Raw genomic sequence first — 21,654 nt, forward strand, 5'->3', positions numbered from 1 at the left:
TTGTATCATGACCTGAGAGTCATCTGCGCTAAGGGAGGATTCAGACTAACTACATGGGTGAGCAACAATCGTGCCGTACTGTCTACTATTCTCGAAGAGGAGAGAGCAAAGGAGGTCGAGGACTTGGACCTGGATCAAGATGCACTCCCAGTAGAGCGAGCATTAGGCATACAGTGGTGTGTCCAATCTGACAAATTCAAGTTCAGATTCATCATCCAAGACAGGCCTCTGTCCAGAAGGGGTATTCTTTCAGTTGTCAGCTCGATCTACGATCCTTTGAGAATCTTGTCGCAAGTGGTTCTGACAGCTAAGAAGATTCTGCAAGTGCTTTGCAGAATGAAGCTAGGCTGGGACGATGTCATACCAAATCAACTTGTACAGCAGTGGTCTGACTGGATGAAGGAACTGCACCAGCTGAAAGACTTTGAAGTTGAACAGTGTTTTAAGCCTGCAGGCTTTGGAGACTCCTCATTCGCTCAGCTGCATAATTTCTCAGGTGCGAGTGAAGAGGGCTATGGTACAGTGAGCTACCTTCTGCAACGGAACAGCCGCAATCAAGTGCATTGCGCCTTTGTCATGGGAAAGATCATCCAGATGGTTCCAGACAGACATGGACTTGTACGTCAGGTCCACATCAAGACTAAGACCAGCATACTGCACAGACCCATCACTAAGGTCTGTCTTTTTCAAGAAGCAGAATAAGAATGAGACAGTGGTAAAAGTTGATCTCCTGCGGTGAGTCATGTGCTAGTAACCTCTGACTTCAGGTAATAGAAGGCAATGGAAGACTGAAGATTGTTCAACAAAAGTTTCAGTTAACTTGGCTCCTTGTGTTTTTAATTAGTAATTATTGCATAGCCATAGATAACAATTTGGGGCCGGTATGTAGAAGCCAATTAGTTTATTTAACGTGTTATTATTTAGAAGAAATATATTTATTCTGTATTTGTCAGTTTATGCATTTGGATTAATTGTAATTGCAATCTTTATGTATGTTCCATGGCTCGTGCGCTTATATATATATATATATATATATATATATATATATATATATATATATATATATATTGAAATCAACTGTCATATATTCAATTAGTTTAGCTATGGAGCCTCACTGACTGTGTCATAACATCTGTGTTAATTCATGAAATCAACTTGTAAATATGTATAATGATTACAATGAAATCGTGTACATAGCCGTAAATATTTGACCTGTGGAACCAGTGGAATAAATGTTTATTTGCATTATTTAATACGGAGTCTGTGTGGATAACGACAGGGTGATGTGTGTCAACCATCAGCCCAAGCTAAAACTAAGAAAGCCACTTCTACACTGGCCTTCGAGACTGGAGGCTTCCAACATGCCACAACTTGATGGCTGGGGCTGACTCAAAGTCTGTGATGGAAGCAGAGGACAGCTGTACAGTCAGCAGCTCTGACAAGATCTGACTCTTAAGACTGGCCCCCCAGTCACTTTTGACCAGCTTCATGACACTGAATTCCCACTCACAATCAGCTGTTGAAGTGAGGATGCAAAGGATGAGGTCAACCACTTGGAGTATGTCTGAGCAGTCCTGGCCAAGCTGCTGATTGACCTCAGGCCAGGAGATGTTTTGTTGACACTGGGGTCCTGGTACAGCCCCGACTTAAGAACAGTCCACTGGTCCAGGACTTCTCCCACCTTCACCCCAGATCTCAGCAGCACAGGTTCAAAGTGCATGATGAGCTCCTGCACATCAGACTCACCAAAATCTACAATAATAGAGATTAAAGATGTAGAAGATGTGTTGGACAAAAAAAATATATAAAATCAGTGACTTTTAATATTTATTAAAAAAAACAGAAAAACTCACCAGTATTTCTGTCTTCCTCTGGCCAGTATCGGAAGTTGGTAATCCACATGGCATGCAGGATCCCATGGCTCACATCTGCATACCTGTTGTCCATTGTCTTTGAAAGCAGGTCTATGAGGTGGTTTTTTGACTGATTCAGAGAGCGGTCGTCACATGGCTTTAGGCTGACATCCTCATGCTGGTGTAACGTTAAGTGTGGGGGGTGTATTTTGATAAGAGCATTTTAGCTCTGAGCTGAAGCACTGATCTAAAGAAGACCTCTCCCCCAAAGTTATCAGATTTCCTTGGCTCATCAACGTGTGAACTGGTGGCAGTCTTGGGAGGATGGCACCGAGAATAGTCCAAATAGCTTGGAATCCCTGCTGTGAGATGTCTGGGGAAGGGGGCCTGTAGGTAATAAAAACTCTTTGAAATGGACGAGAGCAGAAATCCCAACACAGAGCTATGAACCCGGGCCAACCGGCATTTCCAAAAGATGGCATAAATCAAGCCCCCTCCAATAGGACACTGGGGGCTGAAACCGAAATCCAATCTCACAAACTCAAGAACCAATCATCTATTGATCTGACAGGCGTATAAAGGGTAGCGCATGGCATCTCTCTCTCTCTCTCTCACCCGAACCAGTAACCCGCTGCCACAGCTAAACCTACAACTCTGTTGCCAGAACCGAAACGGAACCAACTAAATCTTTGCCGGCAACAGAAGAGTTAAACTGGGAGAAGGAGATTGAGCCGTACAAAGAATTATTTTAAAGTACTTTATTAAATAAAGAATTTTACAAACTGCGCCTGCCCGCCTGTACCCATCTGATAAGTGGAGTTTTACAGCTGAACAATTGATTAAGTCGACTGAATACGAAAGTGTCAGTCATTTAAATAGCTATTGAGTCTTAAGATACTTGACCCTTGGAAACGAACAGGGCCCTACTTTCCTCAAAGACTTTGTCTTCAAGTAACTATGGTGGAAAAACCCTGCTTGCAAAGAAGATTTTGTGCACAACCTTGGAGCCTTCAAACCAGTGGAAAATCTGTTTGGAAAAGACTCTACATTCGCGAAACCCCAACTTCCAGGTGCATCGACTGAGTGGAAGTTCTTGGACAAAGCCGAACCGGACTGCCTTTGTTCCAACCACACGGACCTTGTGCCGTGTGCTGTTATCTGAGCCCGAAGACAGAGAGGCCTCTCTGCGACAAAGTTCAGATAAGTTTAACAGTTTGGAGTTTATCATTCATGACATTTGAGAAATCAATTAGAAATGTTAATCTGTGATTCATAACTCTAGAATGTGTAATATAATTTAGTTTTGCTTAAATATAAATATGTGTTGCATTGAACAGTTTTGTTTGACAATTTTAGAAATAAAACCTGTCAACGCTGAGAAATGTCTTCTCATTCCTGTGTAACTGTTTAGTCTGAAATTGACACACGTTAATAGACATTAGATTATTGGTGGCCCCGCCTATCCTTAATCATTGAATAATAATCAGTTAAGGGAAATTGTGGTGACAAGTAATGATAGGATCTTTCTCGGCACCTAAATGTAAATGAGACTGATATATATATATATATATATATATATATATATATATATATATATATATATATATAATGAGAAGTTACCTGACATAAATACTAACCTGCGTAGTTATTTAATGTCTGACTAAGAATACTAATGAGAGACTCACCTTCGTCTTACTAACCGGTATTGTAGTCAATGTGTTTATAACCTTTTTTGTTTAACGATTTGTGTGTTATCATATGCGATCCCATGGTCTTTGAATTGGTCACGGAAGTGATTTGTCTTTGATTTGTTGATCTAGAGTTGAATTTTAATTAGTTTTTCCCTTTTGTATAATTAGTGTAGTGCTACATTTAGTCTTTGTTTTGAATAAATTTGACAATTTATATCTTTGGAATTGGTGTCTGCGTCCAATTATTACAGAAATTGAGTTCTACAAGATTCCAGGATTCGTGATAAGGTGATACTATAAATTCACTTCTTTAATTGAAATTTATAAGTGTACCTTACGCTACACTGGTTTGTTCCCAGCACTGTCTTCAGCATAGGTCCAGGTCTACAAATGTTGATAGAGAGAGAGAGACTACTTTGAGTGACTTCATCTTATGATATTACTTTGGGTTGGCCGTGCACTGGCTCCGGAGCACGGAGCCAGCTCCAGAACCCAGAGCCGGAGCAGAGCTGGGCAGTTTTTGTTAGTTGTGCACCAGAGCCGGAGTGGAGCTGGAGCTGGCAGTGCTGGAACCGGGTGCAGCAGGATTCAGGCATATTGGAGCGCTCCGGAGCCTAAATTTTCCCACATATTAAATCCAGTTTTCTTAAATTAACAAAATATATAACTTCATAGGTATAGTTGTATTAGTTTGTATTTAGTTGTAATAGTTGTATTAATTGTAATTATATGAGACCTTCACTTTCTCACTCTGTTCAAGAAGTGATTCTATAATCTCAGGGCACATCTCTCGTGAACCACTTCCAAAAGAAGGAAATTCTATTTTAACTATCTCCAGACTATCTAATTTTATAGCCATCTGTTATCTGAAATGTCCTGACTTTAGTTTGTCAAAAAGTTGGTTGCCAGGAAGTTAAGGTCACATGCTGCAGTCATGCCCCTGAACCTTGTTTGCCACTAGGGTTGCCACTTTTAAGATACGAAAATACTTTCGAGGGGGGGCGTTGGTGAAATGTCAACTGAGAGGGGGTGCTGGCGATTTGTTGACGATGGGGGGAGGTTGAGGGCAAATTGTACACTGATAACATTTTTAATGACATATCCAGTAGATTACAGTACTTAAAATAGCTGGACATCTTCCAAAAATACTGGAAAGCACATACACTATATGGTATGTAGACACCTGCTCGTCGAACATCTCATTCCAAAATCATGGACATTAAATTGGAGTTGGTCCCCAATTTAATGCAATAACAGCCTCCATTCTTTCCACTAGATGTTGGAACATTGTTGAGGGGATTTGCTTCCATTCAGCCACAAGAGCATTATTGAGGTCGGGCACTGATGTTGGGTGATCAGGCCTGGCTCACAGTCGGCATTCTAATTCATCCCAAAGGTGTTCGATGGGGTTGAGGTCGGGGCTCTGTGCAAGCCAGTGTCAAGTTCTTCCACACTGATCTTGACAAACCATTTCTGTTTGCAAAGGAAATAGGAAAGGGCCTTCCCCAAACTGTTGCCCAAAAGTTGGAAATGCAAAATTGTCTAGAATGTCATTGTATGCTGTAGCGTTAAGATTTCCCTTCAGTGGAACTAAGGGGACCGAACCATGACAAACAGCCCCAGACCATTATTCGTCCTCCAAACTTTACATTTCGTACAATGCATTCAGGCAGGTAATGTTCTCCTGGCATCCACCAAACCTAGATTCCTCCATCGGACTGCTAGATGGTGAAGCATAATTCATCACTTCAGAGATCGCTTTTCCACTGCTCCAGAGTCCAATGGCGGTGATCTTTACAACACTCTAGCCAATGCTTGGCATTGCACATGGTGATCTTAGGCACATGGTATGGCTGCTCAGCAATGGAAATCCATTTCATGACGCTCCCGACAATCAGTTATTGTACTGACGCTGCTTCCAGAGGCAGTTTGACTGAAGGGGTGATTACTTATGCATTCAATTATTTTCTGCTTTGTATTTGTAACTAATTTAGACAATTTTCAGATTATATTTTGCACTTTGACATTATGGACATTTTCTGGCTTGATCAGTGGTAAAAACTCCTGATTAAATCCATTCTGATTTCATGTTGTAACACAATGACATGTGGAAAAGCTCAAGGGGGGTGAATACTTTTGAGAGCCACTGTATACAACTGTCAGCAATGGGTGTGGCTGAAATAGCCAAATCCACTAATTAGAAAGGGTGTCCGCATACTGTTGGCTGGCAACCCTAATTGCCACAGACATCTTTACAATTGTATACTTTTTCATGTTTGAATGGTTAAACAGATGTTTGTTATTAATATTTTGGTTTTGTTAAACAGCTATTTACATAAAATAAGTAAAAAATGAAACGTTATAAATAATGATCCCATCCTAGTTTGCACTGTCTGTTGTGGCTCCAGAGCTGGAACTGGTTAAAAGCAGCTAGAGATGGAGCAGCAGTGTGGAGCTGCACCGGAGCTGCTCCGGAGCTGGAGCTGGGGCTGCTGGAGCCAGCTTGGAGCCGGAGCCAGCAAACCTGGAGCACTGCCAACCCTAATATTAATATTAATATAAATGATTATATAATGTACACTTAATGATAAGTACGGTCTATTTGGTAGTTGTACCCAGATGTGTATTTGAACATTAAAGCCAGGATGGAGGACAGGTAGTCATTGACTTCGGCCACGGTCACTGAGGACCGCTGCATGGTTAGGGACAGGCTGCTGAGGTGAGTCAGCAAGTCATGAAGGAAGCAGGAGAATTTGATGATGGCCCCATCTTTCACAATATGGAGGAATCCACGGGCCTTTGCCTTCTGTGTTTCATTCTCAGCTCCTTCAGTTGACTGTGCCTGACATGATAAATGCATAGAATGTAATTAGTATAAAATTACATTTTCAAATATAAAGGAATTATTACAATTAATTAATAAACACCTAAAATACACTAAACTAACACCCTACTGTACTGTCAACCTGATTGCAACCTGTCAAGCCCAGACACATCTCTACATTTGTGGATAGGAAATAATACTACCATAACTGTCTGGTTCCTACTAGCCTACAATACCTAAGAACATAAGAACATAAGAAAGTTCACAAACGAGAGGAGGCCATTAGACCCATCGTGCTCGTTTGGTGTCCATTAATAACTAAGTGATCCAAGGATCCTATCCAGTCTATTTTAAATGTTCCCAAATTTTCAGCATCTACCACATTGCTGGGGAGTTTGTTCCAGATTGTGACTACTCTCTGTATAAAGAAGCGTCTCCTGTTTTCCATTTTGAATGCCTTGAAGCCCAATTTCCATTTGTGTCCCTGGGTGCGTGTGTCCCTGCTGATCTGGAAAAGCTCCTCTGGTTTGATGTGGTCGATGCCCTTCATGATTTTGAAGACTTGGATCAAGTCCCCACGTAGTCTCCTCTGTTCCAGGGTGAAAAGGTTCAGTTCCTCAGTCTCTCAGTAGGACATTCCCTTCAGACCTGGAATGAGTCTGTTTGCTCTCCTCTGAACTGCCTCTAGAGCAGCAGTATCCTTCTTGAAGTGTGGAGCCCAGAACTGCACACAGTATTCCAGATGAGGTCTAACTAGTGCATTGTACAGTCCTAACAGTCTTAACATTCTTGGGTAACCCCTATGAAGACACTGTATAGGAAGTTGAAGAAAGTGTTTTTGTGATTATTATATAATGTTTTATATTAATACTAGCATTAGAAGTAGTTTTGTATACAGACTGAGCAGATTTGATTTAGCAGGACAAGTAAAGGGTCAACAAGGTTGATTTGTTAGAAACTCCTGTCAGTAATGAAAGATTACACAGTGCCAAAATAGCCTACAGCTGTCTGCTGAGAATTTGTTTATGACTTAATCGTTTCTCTAGATAGGCAGAAATTGTTTCTGTTAACGAGCAATTGACACTAGGTAAATGACGACCGTGGGGTCGCATCTTCCTAGTGCACATCAAAGACGGACATCTGCTTTGGATCCATCACCTCTTCACGGGAGGACAGATCGTAAAACGGACCCGGACCTGTATCTTCTGATTGAATGAACGGCCATAAGATGTTACGTTACTTTTCCTATAAAGTTGTACTCATGTTTGTAAACATTAAGTCTCACTGAAGGAATTATTTCTGACGTGGAGCTTCCGAGCGGCTCGATTAAAGTTCTATTTGCTTTATCTCCGCGACTTCGCCACTTATTTCCCACACGGTTCTACACCCTACAATGAACCTGCGGAAGGACGTCCACTGAAGGCCGAGAGGATCTTAAGGACCATGGACAGCAGGCAGGTTCTCAGTGAGGACCCAAGCATGGACATCTCCTTTACCTTGAGTGCAGACTTTGTGCTGTATTGTGTTTGGCATTGAATGCCCAAAGGGGTTCATGAAAACTATACAGTTTTTGAGAACTTTCATCTTTAAATTGAATGACAGCAAAAACATTCTATTCTCTGGAGAGAGAATACAGTTCACTGTGTCAATAAGTAGGCCATATCCATTGGATCTTCCCCTTCATGGAAGATAAAAATCAAATGCGCTGTTCATAATTAGTTTACAATATGACTTCACATTTCTTGTTTTGGTGTTCCAAATTGAGAAGTTGTGTCATTTAATTTGTGTAAATGTGTGTATAGTGTTCCCATGCCTCCCACAGATGCTCGATTGGATTGAGATCTGTGGAATTTGGAGGCCAAGTCAACACCTTGAACTCATGATTCATCAGACCAGGCCACCTTCTTCCATTGCTCCATGGTCCAGTTCTGATGCTCATGTGCCCATTGTAGGCGCTTTTGGCAGTGGACAGGGGTCAGCATGGCACCCTGACTGGTCTGCGGCTACGCAGCCCCATATGCAACAAACTGCAATGCACTGTGTCTTGACACCTTTCTATCAGAACCAGCATTCACTTTTTCAGCAATTTGAGCTACAGTAGCTCATCTGTTGGATCGGACCACACGGGCCAGCCTTCGCTCCCCACGTGCATCAATGAGCCTTGGCCGCACATGACCCTGTCGCCAGTTCACCGCTTTTCCTTCCTTGGCCCACTTTTGATAGGTACTGACCACTGCAGACCGGGAACACCCCACAAGAGCTGCAGTTTTGGAGATGCTCTGACCCAGTCGTCTAGCCATCACAATTTGGCCCTTGTCAAAGTCGCTCAGATCCTTACGCTTGCCCATTTTTCCTGCTTCTTACACATCAACTTTAAGGACAAAATGATCACTTGCTGCCTAATATATCCCACCCACTGACAGGTGCCATGATAACGAGATTATCAGTGTTATTCACTTCAGTGGTCGGTGGTCATAATGTTATGTCGGTGTGTATATATATATATACAGTGAGGGAAAAAAGTATTTGATCCCCTGCTGATTTTGTATGTTTGCCCACTGACAAAGAAATGATCAGTCTATAATTTTAATGGTAGGTTATTTTAACAGTGACAGACAGAATAACAACAACAAAATCCAGAAAAACACATTTCAAAAAAGTTATACATTGATTTGCATGTTAATGAGGGAAATAAGTATTTGACCCCTTCGACTTAGTACTTGGTGGCAAAACCCTTGTTGGCAATCACAGAGGTCAGACGTTTCTTGTAGTTGGCCACCAGGTTTGCACATCTCAGGAGGGATTTTGTCCGACTCCTCTTTGCAGATCCTCTCCAAGTCATTAAGGTTTCGAGGCTGACGTTTGGCAACTCGAACATTCAGCTCCCTCCACAGATTTTCTATGGGATTAAGGTCTGGAGACTGGCTAGGCCACTCCAGGACCTTAATGCGCTTCTTCTTGAGCCACTCCTTTGTTGCCTTGGCTGTGTGTTTTGGGTCATTGTCATGCTGGAATACCCATCCACGACCCATTTTCAATGCCCTGGCTGAGGAAAGAAGGTTCTCAACCAAGATTTGATGGTACATGGCCCCGTCCATCGTCCCTTTGATGCGGTGCAGTTGTCCTGTCCCCTTAGCAGAAAAACACCCCCAAAGCATAATGTTTCCACCTCCATGTTTGACGGTGGGGATGGTGTTCTTGGGGTCATTCCTCCTCCTCCAAACACGGCGAGTTGAGTTGATGTCAAAGAGCTCGATTTTGGTCTCCTCTGACCACAACACTTTCACCCAGTTCTCCTCTGAATCATTCAGATGTTCATTGGCAAACTTCAGATGGGCCTGTACATGTGCTTTCTTGAGCAGGGGGACCTTGCGGGCGCTGCAGGAATTCAGTCCTTCATGGCGTAGTGTGTTACCAATTGTTCTCTTGGTGACTGTGGTCCCAGCTGCCGTGTAGTTCTGGTCTGATTCCTCACCGTTCTTCATGATCATTGAAACTCCACGAGGTGAGATCTTGCATGGAGCCCCAGACCGAGGGAGACTGACAGTTATTTTGTGTTTCTTCCATCTGTGAATAATTGCACCAGCTGTTGTCACCTTCTCACCAGCTGCTTGGCGATGGTCTTGTAGCCCATTCCAGCCTTGTGTAGGTCTACAATCTTGTCCCTGACATCCTTGGACAGCTCTTTGGTCTTGGCCATGGTGGAGAGTTTGGAATCTGATTGATTGATTGCTTCTGTGGACAGGTGTCTTTTATACAGGTAACAAGCTGAGATTAGGAGCACTCCCTTTAAGAGAGTGCTCCTTATCTCAGCTCGTTACCTGTATAAAAGACACCTGGGAGCCAGAAATCTTGCTGATTGATAGGGGATCAAATACTGATTCCCTCATTATCATGCAAATCAATTTATAACTTTTTTGAAATGTGTTTTTCTGGATTTTTTTTTTTGTTATTCTGTCTCTCACTGTTAAAATACACCTACCATTAAAATGATAGACTGATCATTTCTTTACTTTTTTCCCTCACTGTATATATATATGTAACGTTTTGGTTTTTGTATTTTTTGTATAATATTTATTAATTTGTATTAATGGTGTGCTAGTGTGTTGTCTCTTTCTCTGTCTGTGATGCCTTGTACCTTGTGTTGTCTGCCTTTCCCCTCCATGTTCAAACTGTAGGTTGTTCTTGTAGCACAGACAATTGCTAGTCTGCAATTTTTGTAATATTCTATGCAGTTGTTATGAATTGTATAATACATTTCACTTTAAAAAGTATGATTCTTAAATGTCTTTTATTTTTCAACATAATAATATGGGTGTGGGGGGGGCGGTGTGGAAGAACAATCATTTTCAATCAGGTTGGAGCGTTAGTTGCAATGCCTTTAATACACGTAGCGTGGAGAGCAACAGTGAATCAAGAAGATCCCAAAGACACTCTGCCTTCATTTTAACAGTCAGAGCTTTTATACACAAAAATCAAAGAGCTGGTTATAATCATAAAGTCATTACTATCTTAAAAGTTAGCTAAGCAGAATATATATCATTATAGGACAGAGTTCATAGATCATCACATGGATTAGGAAGCAGGCACTTAAATCATACTGTTTGACATTGTCTGAAAGATTATCATCGTAAATAACAAACAGAAATCAAGCTTCCTTCTGGCCTGACCTTCTAGCTTGACCTTATCTTTCTTAAGTATACAAGAGAGAAAAACAGGTATTAGAGAAAGAATTTCTAACTCTCCTTCCACGGGGGGGGGGGGGGGCAATATGAAAGATGGAAGTTGTAATTCTCTGTGAATATATTTATATATTATTAGTAATTTACTCATTGAGGTTAAAAGATCTTGGACTCAGGCTCCAGCAGGGGGAGATGGCCGTCCCCGGAGGTGGGTCTCATCATGGGATCCTGAGCTCCCCCAGATCTTTTATTTGCCAGTTCTTAAAGGCTTCCTCCTTGCCCCTCTGATGGACCTCCAGATTGACATAGTCCCTGACTAGGACCATGCCCCTCCGCGCGATGACGATTGGGTCCAGCTCCTGCTTGTTGAATAAGCAGATGTTCCGTCCCTCCCACAGGGCCTGTTTCACTGCGCAGACGACACACCACCAGCACCTCAGGGTTGGAGATGTAATTCCCCTGGCTGGTCCATATAGGATCTGCTGGGCGGTCGCTGGGCGCAGGTTGGCAGGAGGGCGGGGCTGGTGCCTGGGAGCCACCATCAGACACCCCAAATACACCCCAAATACAAATACCAGTCAGAGTAAAGCTTCCGGCACAGAGGAGAGAGAAACCAACTCCTGTATAGGGTTTTTTATGTGCTTTGACCCCTTGTCTGTTTTTCTTTTGGAAAATGTCCGGTAATTCTAAACATTCTAATCTATTGGATATGTTCTTAAAGATGTTTTACGATAAACAATTGAATTAGGCAGCACTGTGGAGTAGTGGTTAGTGCTCTGTACTCATAGCTGGAAGGTTGTGGTGCTATTGTACCCTTGAGCAAGATACTTCACTTAGATTGCTCCAGTAAAATGCCCAGCTGTATAAATGGGTACAAATGTAAGTTTCCCTGAATAAGAGCGTCTGCTAAATGACAAATGTATGAAGTGGCATATGCATGTGTGTGTTGGTTTTGGAGAAGATTTTTGTAGCAATTCACAATTTCGCCACTAATCGCTATATGTCGGCAGCACCATGTGACCGACACGTGTAGTTTTCACTGCATGTGTAGGTATAAGTGAGTTCTACAACACTTGTGAGTTTCGTCAGTTTTAATGCATGTATGAGCGTTTTAGGGGTATTAGAATTCTTGGCGGAAGGAAAAAAAATAAAAAAATAAAAATAATAATAATAATAATAATAAAAATCCTAACAGAAACAATAGAAACACTTAGTGCATGGAAGCCTAATAATAATAATAATAATAATAATAATAATAATAATAATCCTAACAGAAACAATAGAAACACTTCGTGCATGGAAGCCTAATTACATTATAAATGTATGAAGTGTTTCAGAAACAGAGGCTATCGGGATTCAATTCGGCAGAAAATGTGTTCAAATGCAGTCTGAGAACGAAGCTCCGGGCTGCTGCCGCGTCATAGTTTCAATCAGGTCCGCACAGACTGTAGAAATACACAACGCAAGCCCCTCGTTTGTATTCATTCTCTAGTGTAATCGTTGAGAGGCTGAAGCTACGATGTCTGGAAGAGGAAAGGGTGGAAAGGGACTCGGTAAAGGAGGCGCAAAGCGTCATCGCAAAGTGCTGCGTGATAACATCCAGGGAATCACTAAGCCCGCTATTCGCCGCCTGGCTCGCCGTGGCGGAGTCAAGCGTATCTCTGGGCTGATCTATGAGGAGACCCGCGGAGTGCTGAAGGTGTTCCTGGAGAATGTGATCCGTGATGCCGTCACCTACACCGAGCACGCCAAGAGGAAGACCGTGACCGCCATGGATGTGGTGTACGCGCTGAAGCGCCAGGGCCGCACTCTGTACGGTTTCGGAGGCTAAACGACAGCCTGCCCGATCATCTCGAAACACAAAGGCCCTTTTAAGGGCCGCCCACACTTTCTGCTAAGGAGCTTGACTGTTTTCTCTTCTTTAGTTTTCCGTTATATAGTATGTGGAGTGGCACACATTTAAACTCTAAGCTTCAATATCCTCATCTGGATTTGTATTTCACTATGATTCTAAAGTGTATTTGTGACTAAATTTGCGAAGTTATCGCAACGATTAAGACCATGTCTGTAAAGGCTTCTGTGTCGGGGTGGACAGGAATATTAAAATATATTTTCTAAGAACTAATTGAGCATTGATGTCTCCCTGTTCACGAGTTTTAAACCAGACAACCATACAATGTTTAAGTTTCCATTTACCCACAAACGCATGTAATATAAGTGTGTGGGAATAGTGGCTCGCCAGTCAGCCCGTCTACATGTCTCCTGCCTCGCTCATCCAGACGGTTATGTCGCTCTTCTCTCCTCCACGTTTAACTTGGATGTATTACAACCCCGTGACAATCGACTAAACAAAGAAGGATACAGATTTAATTATATATATATATATATATATATATATATATATATATATATATATATATAGGACTTGTTTTTGATACACCACTTCAAAACGTGTAATTTGCTAATATATGATCTGTTTAAATACTGAGACAGTTTGGAATGTAAAGTTGGAGATGTCTTCACGATACTCCTGAGTGTTTTGGTGATAAAAACATGTCGAAATGTATTCCCTGGTGTTTGGAAGTGACTGGATATTAGAACATGAAATTTACGAACGAGAGCAGGCCATTCGAACCATCGTGCTCGTTTGGAGTCAATCAATAGTGTTCGGTTTCCTTCTCAACGTCTGGTTGTCACACGGATTGCTATTGGTACAAGTGTAGCCAATCAGAGGCCATAATGATGATTCCAGTGGCGCTAACCAATCACTGGCCTTCTCTCGTAATACTAGATTATTTGCATACGGTTACTATAAATTCAGCGTTTGTTGGGCGAAGAAAGTATTATATCGCAACCATGCCTGAACCAGCTAAGTCTGCGCCCAAGAAGGGCTCCAAGAAAGCCGTGACCAAGACGGCGGTGAAGGGCGGTAAGAAGCGCCGAAAGTCCAGGAAGGAGAGCTACGCCATCTACGTGTACAAGGTGCTGAAGCAGGTGCACCCGGACACCGGCATCTCTTCCAAGGCCATGGGCATCATGAACTCGTTCGTCAACGACATCTTCGAGCGCATCGCCGGCGAGGCCTCCCGCCTGGCGCACTACAACAAGCGCTCCACCATCACCTCCCGGGAGATCCAGACCGCCGTGCGGCTGCTGCTGCCTGGAGAGCTGGCCAAGCACGCCGTGTCTGAGGGCACCAAGGCCGTCACCAAGTACACCAGCTCCAAGTAGACCGGACCCACCGCCACCCCGCCAAACCCAAAGGCTCTTTTAAGAGCCGCCCACTCTGTCTGTGAAAGAGGTTCCGTTTAGTGTTTACTTTTACCTTGTATTATTCTTGCGTCTTAGTGTATGATATCTGCCCCGCCCCGGATGTATGTATTAAGTGTTTTCTGGCTGGAAAAGTGACCGTGTAAAGTATACTTTATGTATCTATTTAATGTCCCTGTTAAAAGCATATCTGGATGTCCATGACACCTGGAGAGTTTGCAGTTTCAAGGCAGAAACCTATCTTACTTTCGAATGATAAGACAGGGAGCAGCGTTTGGGAGTGTAATATACTGTAAGTTATGTAACGTATTTTATACATGTGCTTAATTTGATTTATTGACAAACTGGGTTTAAACATAGTCAATACCAACAGCTCGCTGTGCCTAAAGCTGCACGGCCAGAGACTCAATCACAGCCAATAATCTCACTGGCGCAGCTGGTGGCAGAGTCGGGAGTATTCATGTTAGGGCAGGCGGACGCTTCGAACTTCTCTCCGCATTAAACGGAGCTCTAGGTTAAGGCAGCTTCACTAAACCGTAATGCCAAACGACATCACTATTATCCCCCTGAAAAATACAACAACCAATGCGTACGTTATACATTATTTAGAGAAAACATGAGTAGCGGGTGGGTTATTTAACTGCTCGCACATTCTAGACTGCATTTGTGTAAAATACAAACAAACAGACATAGCCTTAGTATCCAAAATGAAACTGCCCTCTGAAAGACAATTGTGTGGCTCTGAAAAGAGCCGTTGTGTCTCCGGGCGTGCCTGGGTCGGGTGTCAGGGTCTAGGCTCGCTCTCCGCGAATGCGGCGGGCCAGCTGGATGTCCTTGGGCATGATGGTGACTCTCTTGGCGTGGATGGCGCACAGGTTGGTGTCCTCGAACAGGCCGACCAGGTAGGCCTCGCTGGCCTCCTGCAGAGCCATGACGGCAGAGCTCTGGAAGCGCAGGTCGGTCTTGAAGTCCTGGGCGATCTCTCGGACCAGGCGCTGGAAGGGCAGCTTGCGGATCAGCAGCTCGGTGGATTTCTGGTAGCGGCGGATCTCCCGGAGAGCCACAGTGCCGGGCCTGTAGCGGTGAGGCTTCTTCACTCCGCCGGTGGCCGGGGCGCTCTTACGGGCAGCTTTGGTCGCCAGCTGCTTCCTCGGCGCCTTCCCGCCGGTGGACTTACGCGCGGTCTGCTTGGTTCTGGCCATTCTTTACTGATATCTAAGCAACAACCTAGAAATGAAACAGTAAAGCGGGCGCTACGCTTTATAAAGAGGGAATACCCTGGAGCTATTGGCTAAACCTCATTCTGCCTGATGATTGGTTAGAGTTTGAATCCTAAGCAGTGATTGGGCATTTTGAATTCAGGCGCTAGTAAGTGCGTTCTGTCTCCTCCCCCCACAGCTCCTAAGCGAGCAGGCTGTTTCACTGCCCCTCGCTCTCTCCCTCCCGCCGTTTCAACACTAGTTTAATTCGGCCTGATATCAGTGCATGGGGACTATTACTATCGCATATCTAATACTTTAATAAATGAGGTTACAAGTTGAATGTGTACCCCTGTATTTAAGACATGATCTTATTAAAAACTATATTTCATTGTTCCGTTTAAGAAGTCACCTGGATTGTTTATTCCAATCCCTGTAGAAAGGTTATTAAGATTTAACAGCTAAAGATAATTGCTGCTGGCAGCGTGTGACGATGCAATAATGGGGGCTTCGTTGTGGTTGCACTCATTTCAACTGTGTACAGTTCATGAGGGCGATACGTGTGTGATTGCGCATTATGTTAATAAAATAAACGACAGGCTTTGAAATACGGAGTGGAGACGGCTTCAATAAGTGTGTATAGCCTGATCAATATAGGTCGAGCAAGTCGTGTAGTTACAGCACCACTCGCAGAACAGATGCAGTACATTTTAAACTGCTTATTTTGAATTAGTGTAACAATCACCGCATACATTATGTATTTAGTGCAATATATCGTGCTTTTCAAATGAGAAAGTAGCACTTGGCATAAAAGGGATCAGTCATTTAACTACCGAGCTTACAACCCACTGTATCACTGAATCTCGATTTCATAATCACTTCAAATGGAAGGCCGTGCCTCTAGGAAAGTGTGGGTGGCTCTTAAAAGAGCCGTTGGGGTTCGGTCACTCGGTGGGGTCTTTACTTCTTGGCGGGCTTCTCGGTCTTCTTGGGCAGCAGCACGGCCTGGATGTTGGGCAGCACGCCGCCCTGGGCGATGGTCACGCCACCCAGCAGCTTGTTCAGCTCCTCGTCGTTGCGGACGGCGAGCTGCAGGTGCCGGGGGATGATGCGGGTCTTCTTGTTGTCCCGGGCGGCGTTGCCAGCCAGCTCCAGGATCTCGGCGGTCAGATACTCCAGCACAGCGGCCAGGTAGACCGGGGCTCCAGCACCGACCCGCTGAGCATAGTTTCCCTTCCGCAGCAGCCTGTGGACACGGCCGACTGGGAACTGCAGTCCAGCCCTGGAGGAGCGAGTCTTGGCCTTCGCTCTCTGCTTGCCACCGGTTTTGCCTCTTCCACTCATGATCGCACGGTCAGATACAGCAAGTATGGGATACAGAAGAACTACGCTGCCTGTGTTTTATAGACGCTCCTCTCCTTGGGATTGGTTCTTTCTTCCTCTTCCATCCGTCCACTCACAGAGCTGAATTGAGGCGCGCTCGACAGGAGCTGTAACCAATCCGCTCGCAGGTCTCAGATGTCTGTTTCCAGCGGGAGTAGGGGGCGGGAGCGGGTCTCCTGCGCTTTAGGGTGAAGCAGCAGCTTTACTGTAGAGAGCAGGCGGAGCAGAGCCGTCAGCATTTCATTCACAACCAGTCAGTGATTTAGGGTCCCATTTGAACTGTATGCGAAATTGTACATGTCTGTTTGGACAGTAGTATTTCGATATGAATTGGGTATAATAGAATCATGTACCAATACTTGCTAACAATTTATATCTGTATAATCCCCAGCACTATTGTTGGTATGACTAAGGAACCCATCCTGACACATGAAATCAGTGAGGGTCGCAGACCCTTCATAACCGGTGCAGTTCAAACTTGCAGCTGCAGTTGCGCGTCTCTCATTTCAAGACAAACACCTGTCAGAGCAGCTCAACACGGGTAATGACGGTTCACTGAAGATGCGATGTGACGTCACATTTCATCCTGACATGCCGTGGAGTATTTTAGTATTGAAGAATAATATAGGTCTGCATGATATTGCAATATTACATCGATCATCAGCATTTGGCTGCACAATTTCGGAGGGGGCACATTATGTTGACACTCATGTAAATAATGCTCTGTACCCTTGGGAAAACGCTGAAGCAGCCCCAGCGCACTGCGCTCGACCCCATGCCAACAGCCCGCCCTGTCAGTCAGCCGGCTGCGCTGTGACTCGCCCCGTCACCGAGAGAGAGACTGCTGCAGGAGCGGAGCAGGACACGCCGCCCCGTTCACACCACCGTGCTTCACAAGCCCTGTACACACGTTCACAACGTGGGGGGCTATGGCAAGGAACCTAATTCGTGGACAATTGAACAGACTGGATACAGAAATGGAAAAACGCTGTTAAGAAGTAGTGGTGGCTCTTAGAAGAGCCGTTGGGGTCGAGGCGGGTAGAGTCGGAGTCAATTCCTTCACTTCTTCTTCGGAGCCGCTTTCTTGGCTTTCGGCTTGACGGTTTTGGGCTTGGCGACCTTGGGCTTGGCCGCCTTGGCTTTCTTGGGGCTCTTGGTGGCCTTCTTGGGCGCCGCCGGCTTCTTAGCGGCTTTCTTGGGGCTCTTGGTCGCCTTCTTAGCCGCCGCGGGCTTCTTGGCTTTCTTGGGAGACTTCTTGGCGGCCACTGGCTTCTTCGCTGCCGGCTTCTTCGCTACCGGCTTCTTGGGCTTCTTAGCCGCGGCGGGTTTCTTGGCCGCTGGCTTCTTGGGTGTAGAGGCGGCCTTCTTGGCGGGCTGCTTCTTCTTGGCCTCCGCCTGCTGCTTGTTGAGCTTGAAGGAGCCCGAAGCGCCGGTGCCCTTAACCTGCACCAGAGTGCCCTTGGTCACCAGGCTCTTGACTGCGACCTTGACGCGGGAGTTGTTCTTCTCCACGTCGTAGCCGCCGGCAGCCAGGGCTTTCTTGAGGGCGGCCAGGGAGACGCCGCTTCTCTCCTTGGAAGCGGACACGGCTTTGACGATCAGGTCTCCCACGCTGGGGCCGGCCTTCTTGGGCTTGGCGGCGGACTTCTTCTTGGGCGCCTTGGCCGGCGCGGCGGCGGGAGCTGGAGCCACTTCTTCTGCCATTTGTGTGTCTGTGTCGAGCGAGTCGGACTGTGGAGCCGCAGCGCAGAGGGGCGGAACTTATACAGCACATGAGAACCGTGTAGACTCAACCACAGGCGCGCAGCTTCTCCTGGGCGCACAGCCGCTCGGATTTGTGTTTTCTCCTGGCAGAAAAACGGCGAAAACTGGGCGAGAGAAGACGAGAAACTAGCTACACACGCTGTACTTGCAAAGAGGTCCCCCTGTTAGTCGGTCATAAATTGGGTTTCGATTATAACCATGAGGTGTTTTTCAACCAGAGTCCGAACACTTTCCAAAACTGCCTCCAAACGCAGGCGCCTCGATCGGACTTCCTCGTATTTTCCCCAATTAAAGTCACTAAAACCCTCCTTAAACATTGACAATGCCCCCTCGCTATGAAGCCGAGGCCCTGATGAATCAGCCGAAGCCGGTATAAAATCTGACACGATTACAATAGAGTAATGAAATGGCTGTTTGTGAAGTGCAGATAACACACGGCACAACTCGCCCGGACGGTCACATATACGACTCCTAAGATGAACACCTCTCTGCTACCACTGCGAGATACTGTATCATTTAGCAAACACATATGTAAAGAATGTGATTGAGAGTTGAACTGGTAAAGAATATAAACCAGTAGCGCATTAAACTGTATTTGTAGTACATTTAAACTGTTGCATTTGAACAGGATCGGCTTCTCCCAGACTGGCGTCGGTCTCAGTTCTGCGGTCCAACAGAAACGAGTCACACTATGTTTAAACCCAGCCAGCACGCCCGGGTTTTGTTGTTGTTGTTGTTTGTTTGTTTGTTTGTTTGTTTGTTTGAAATGCTGAAAATTAAGGTTAAAATCCAGTTGTGATAAATATAATAGAAATGACAAATGAATTGTCAAAACAGCAGAACCACACGCAACCGGGCCCCAAGTGGGTTGTAGCTGGTTAGGCTGGGCTCAGCTGGGGTTTAGATGTTTTTTTTACTGGGTTCTGTGGGTCCCAGTTGGGCTCTGTGTGGGTTCCCTTACTCAAAACTTTCTTTTTGTTTTCATGTAGATTTTTGATATACACTTTAGATGTTATGGTTAGATTTGTTACTTGTGTTCACCCAGTCATTATTTCATATTTAGCATATGTAAGGTATATAGTATGTAGACTATAATGTTTAGCCTGATTCGCATTAATATTATTTAATAATGCCTCATATTTTAGTTTTATAGCATCATTTATAATATAGTTGTTTTATAGAACTTTTTCAAATGTATTCCCATGTAGTCATATTCGATCGGTTTGATGAATTGAATTAGATTAAGTTGTTATTTAGGATTAAGGTCTGGAGACTGGCTAGGCCACTCCAGGACCTTAATGTGCTTCTTCTTGAGCCACTCCTTTGTTGCCTTGGCTGTGTGTTTTGGGTCATTGTCATACCCATCCACGACCCATTTTCAAAGCCCTGGCTGAGGGAAGGAGGTTCTCACCCAAGATTTGACGGTACATGGCCCCGTCCATCGTCCCTTTGATGCGGTGCAGTTGTCCTGTCTCCTTAACAGAAAAACACCCCCAAAGCATAATGTTTCCACCTTCATATTTGACGGTGGGGATGGTGTTCTTGGGGTCATTCCTCCTCCTCCAAACATGGCAAGTTGAGTTGATGCCAAAGAGCTCGATTTTGGTCTCATCTGACCACAACACTTTCACCCAGTTCTCCTCTGAATCAGTCAGATGTTCATTGGCAAACTTCAGACGGGCCTGTACATGTGCTTTCTTGAGCAGGGGGACTTTGCAGGCGCAGCAGGATTTCAGTCCTTCACGGCGTAGTGTGTTACCAATTGTTTTCTTGGTGACTATGGTCCCAGCTGCCTTGAGATCATTAACAAGATCCTCCTGTGTAGTTCTGGGCTGATTCCTCACCGTTCTCTAGATCATTGAAACTCCACGAGGTGAGATCTTGCATGGAGCCCCAGACCGAGGGAGACTGACAGTTATTTTGTGTTTCTTCCATTTGCGAATAATCGCACCAACTGTTGTCACCTTCTCACCAAGGTGTTTGGCGATGGTCTTGTAGCCCATTCCAGCCTTGTGTAGGTCTACAATCTTGTCCCTGACATCCTTGGACAGCTCTTTGGTCTTGGCCATGGTGGAGAGTTTGGAATCTGATTGATTGATTGCTTCTGTGGACAGGTGTCTTTTATACAGATAACGAGCTGAGATTAGGAGCACTTCCTTTAAGAGAGTACTCCTAATCTCAGCTCGTTACCTGTATAAAAGACACCTGGGAGCCAGAAATCTTGCTGATTGATAGGGGATCAAATATAAACTGATTTGCATGTTAATGAGGGAAATAAGTAACTTTTTTGAAGTGCGTTATTCTGGATTTTGTTGTTGTTATTCTGTCTCTCACTGTTAAAATACACCTACCATTATAATTATAGACTGATCATTTCTTTGTCAGTGGGCAAACGTACAAAATCAGCAGGGGATCAAATACTTTTTTCCCTCACTGTATATATTGTACAGACAGGGATAGCCTGTATAAAGTTCTTCAACTTTAGTTGTTGACCACAGAAAATTATCTTCCATCTTGTACGCGTTCCCCAATTTAGTGAAGGCTGTGTATGCTGCTGATGTTGTGATGGGTTACGTTTTATCTCGTGCAAAAGCACATAATAGGCTAGCACGGGCATCATTATTCAATCCATATATTTTCTGATTTATGTTGTATGTGTACTTTCATGTCCAAATCAGTATATATTTTTATAAATAATACCAGTATACAAAATATTATTTATTAATACAAATGTATGACAATGTAATTGCTGGGCAAATATCTTAAATAAATACAGTAACATCAAAACACTAGATGATCTGTGAAAAATAGCATTCCCATGTATAAGATTCGTGACTATGATTTGAGGAAAACGAACTGGGAGGTAGAAAATACGAGACTGATAGGAAAATATTGATGTAATGTTTATTTAATGAATGGCTTTTGTCAATTTACCACAGTTTCATGTGTTCCAGGCGCTTCTCTGGCTCTCCTCTCCTGTCCAACTTC

The 21,654-nt window shown here is 44.3% G+C and overlaps 5 protein-coding genes across 5 annotated transcripts; 2 read left to right on the forward strand and 3 right to left on the reverse strand.

Moving 5' to 3' along the window:
* Positions 1-12,514: 12,514 nt before the first annotated feature.
* On the forward strand, positions 12,515-12,932 carry LOC136756890 (histone H4). The gene has a single exon (XM_066712353.1). The coding sequence runs from the start codon at positions 12,570-12,572 to the stop codon at positions 12,879-12,881; it is 312 nt and encodes a 103-aa protein (XP_066568450.1). The 5' UTR covers positions 12,515-12,569; the 3' UTR covers positions 12,882-12,932.
* Positions 12,933-13,897: 965 nt separating this feature from the next.
* LOC136756874 (histone H2B) lies at positions 13,898-14,302 on the forward strand. Its single transcript, XM_066712352.1, has one exon. The coding sequence runs from the start codon at positions 13,907-13,909 to the stop codon at positions 14,279-14,281; it is 375 nt and encodes a 124-aa protein (XP_066568449.1). The 5' UTR covers positions 13,898-13,906; the 3' UTR covers positions 14,282-14,302.
* A 757-nt stretch (positions 14,303-15,059) lies between these two features.
* Positions 15,060-15,582, reverse strand: LOC136756810 (histone H3). Its single transcript, XM_066712348.1, has one exon. It carries the CDS (start codon positions 15,520-15,522, stop codon positions 15,112-15,114), a length of 411 nt encoding a protein of 136 aa, XP_066568445.1. The 5' UTR covers positions 15,523-15,582; the 3' UTR covers positions 15,060-15,111.
* Positions 15,583-16,432: 850 nt separating this feature from the next.
* LOC136756842 (histone H2A-like) lies at positions 16,433-16,904 on the reverse strand. The gene has a single exon (XM_066712350.1). It carries the CDS (start codon positions 16,861-16,863, stop codon positions 16,480-16,482), a length of 384 nt encoding a protein of 127 aa, XP_066568447.1. The 5' UTR covers positions 16,864-16,904; the 3' UTR covers positions 16,433-16,479.
* A 1,002-nt stretch (positions 16,905-17,906) lies between these two features.
* Positions 17,907-18,627, reverse strand: LOC136756906 (histone H1-like). The gene has a single exon (XM_066712355.1). It carries the CDS (start codon positions 18,604-18,606, stop codon positions 17,962-17,964), a length of 645 nt encoding a protein of 214 aa, XP_066568452.1. The 5' UTR covers positions 18,607-18,627; the 3' UTR covers positions 17,907-17,961.
* Between the last annotated feature and the right edge of the window lie 3,027 nt (positions 18,628-21,654).

The sequence above is a fragment of the Amia ocellicauda genome, chromosome 1 (assembly GCF_036373705.1).
Source record: "Amia ocellicauda isolate fAmiCal2 chromosome 1, fAmiCal2.hap1, whole genome shotgun sequence".
NCBI classification, from domain to species: Eukaryota; Metazoa; Chordata; class Actinopteri; order Amiiformes; family Amiidae; genus Amia; species Amia ocellicauda.

Bases quoted from the DNA above. Each gene is read 5' to 3' on its own strand.
- LOC136756810 (XM_066712348.1), bottom strand. From the start codon at position 15,522: ATGGCCAGAACCAAGCAGACCGCGCGTAAGTCCACCGGCGGGAAGGCG.
- LOC136756890 (XM_066712353.1), top strand. From the start codon at position 12,570: ATGTCTGGAAGAGGAAAGGGTGGAAAGGGACTCGGTAAAGGAGGCGCA.
- LOC136756874 (XM_066712352.1), top strand. From the start codon at position 13,907: ATGCCTGAACCAGCTAAGTCTGCGCCCAAGAAGGGCTCCAAGAAAGCC.
- LOC136756842 (XM_066712350.1), bottom strand. From the start codon at position 16,863: ATGAGTGGAAGAGGCAAAACCGGTGGCAAGCAGAGAGCGAAGGCCAAG.
- LOC136756906 (XM_066712355.1), bottom strand. From the start codon at position 18,606: ATGGCAGAAGAAGTGGCTCCAGCTCCCGCCGCCGCGCCGGCCAAGGCG.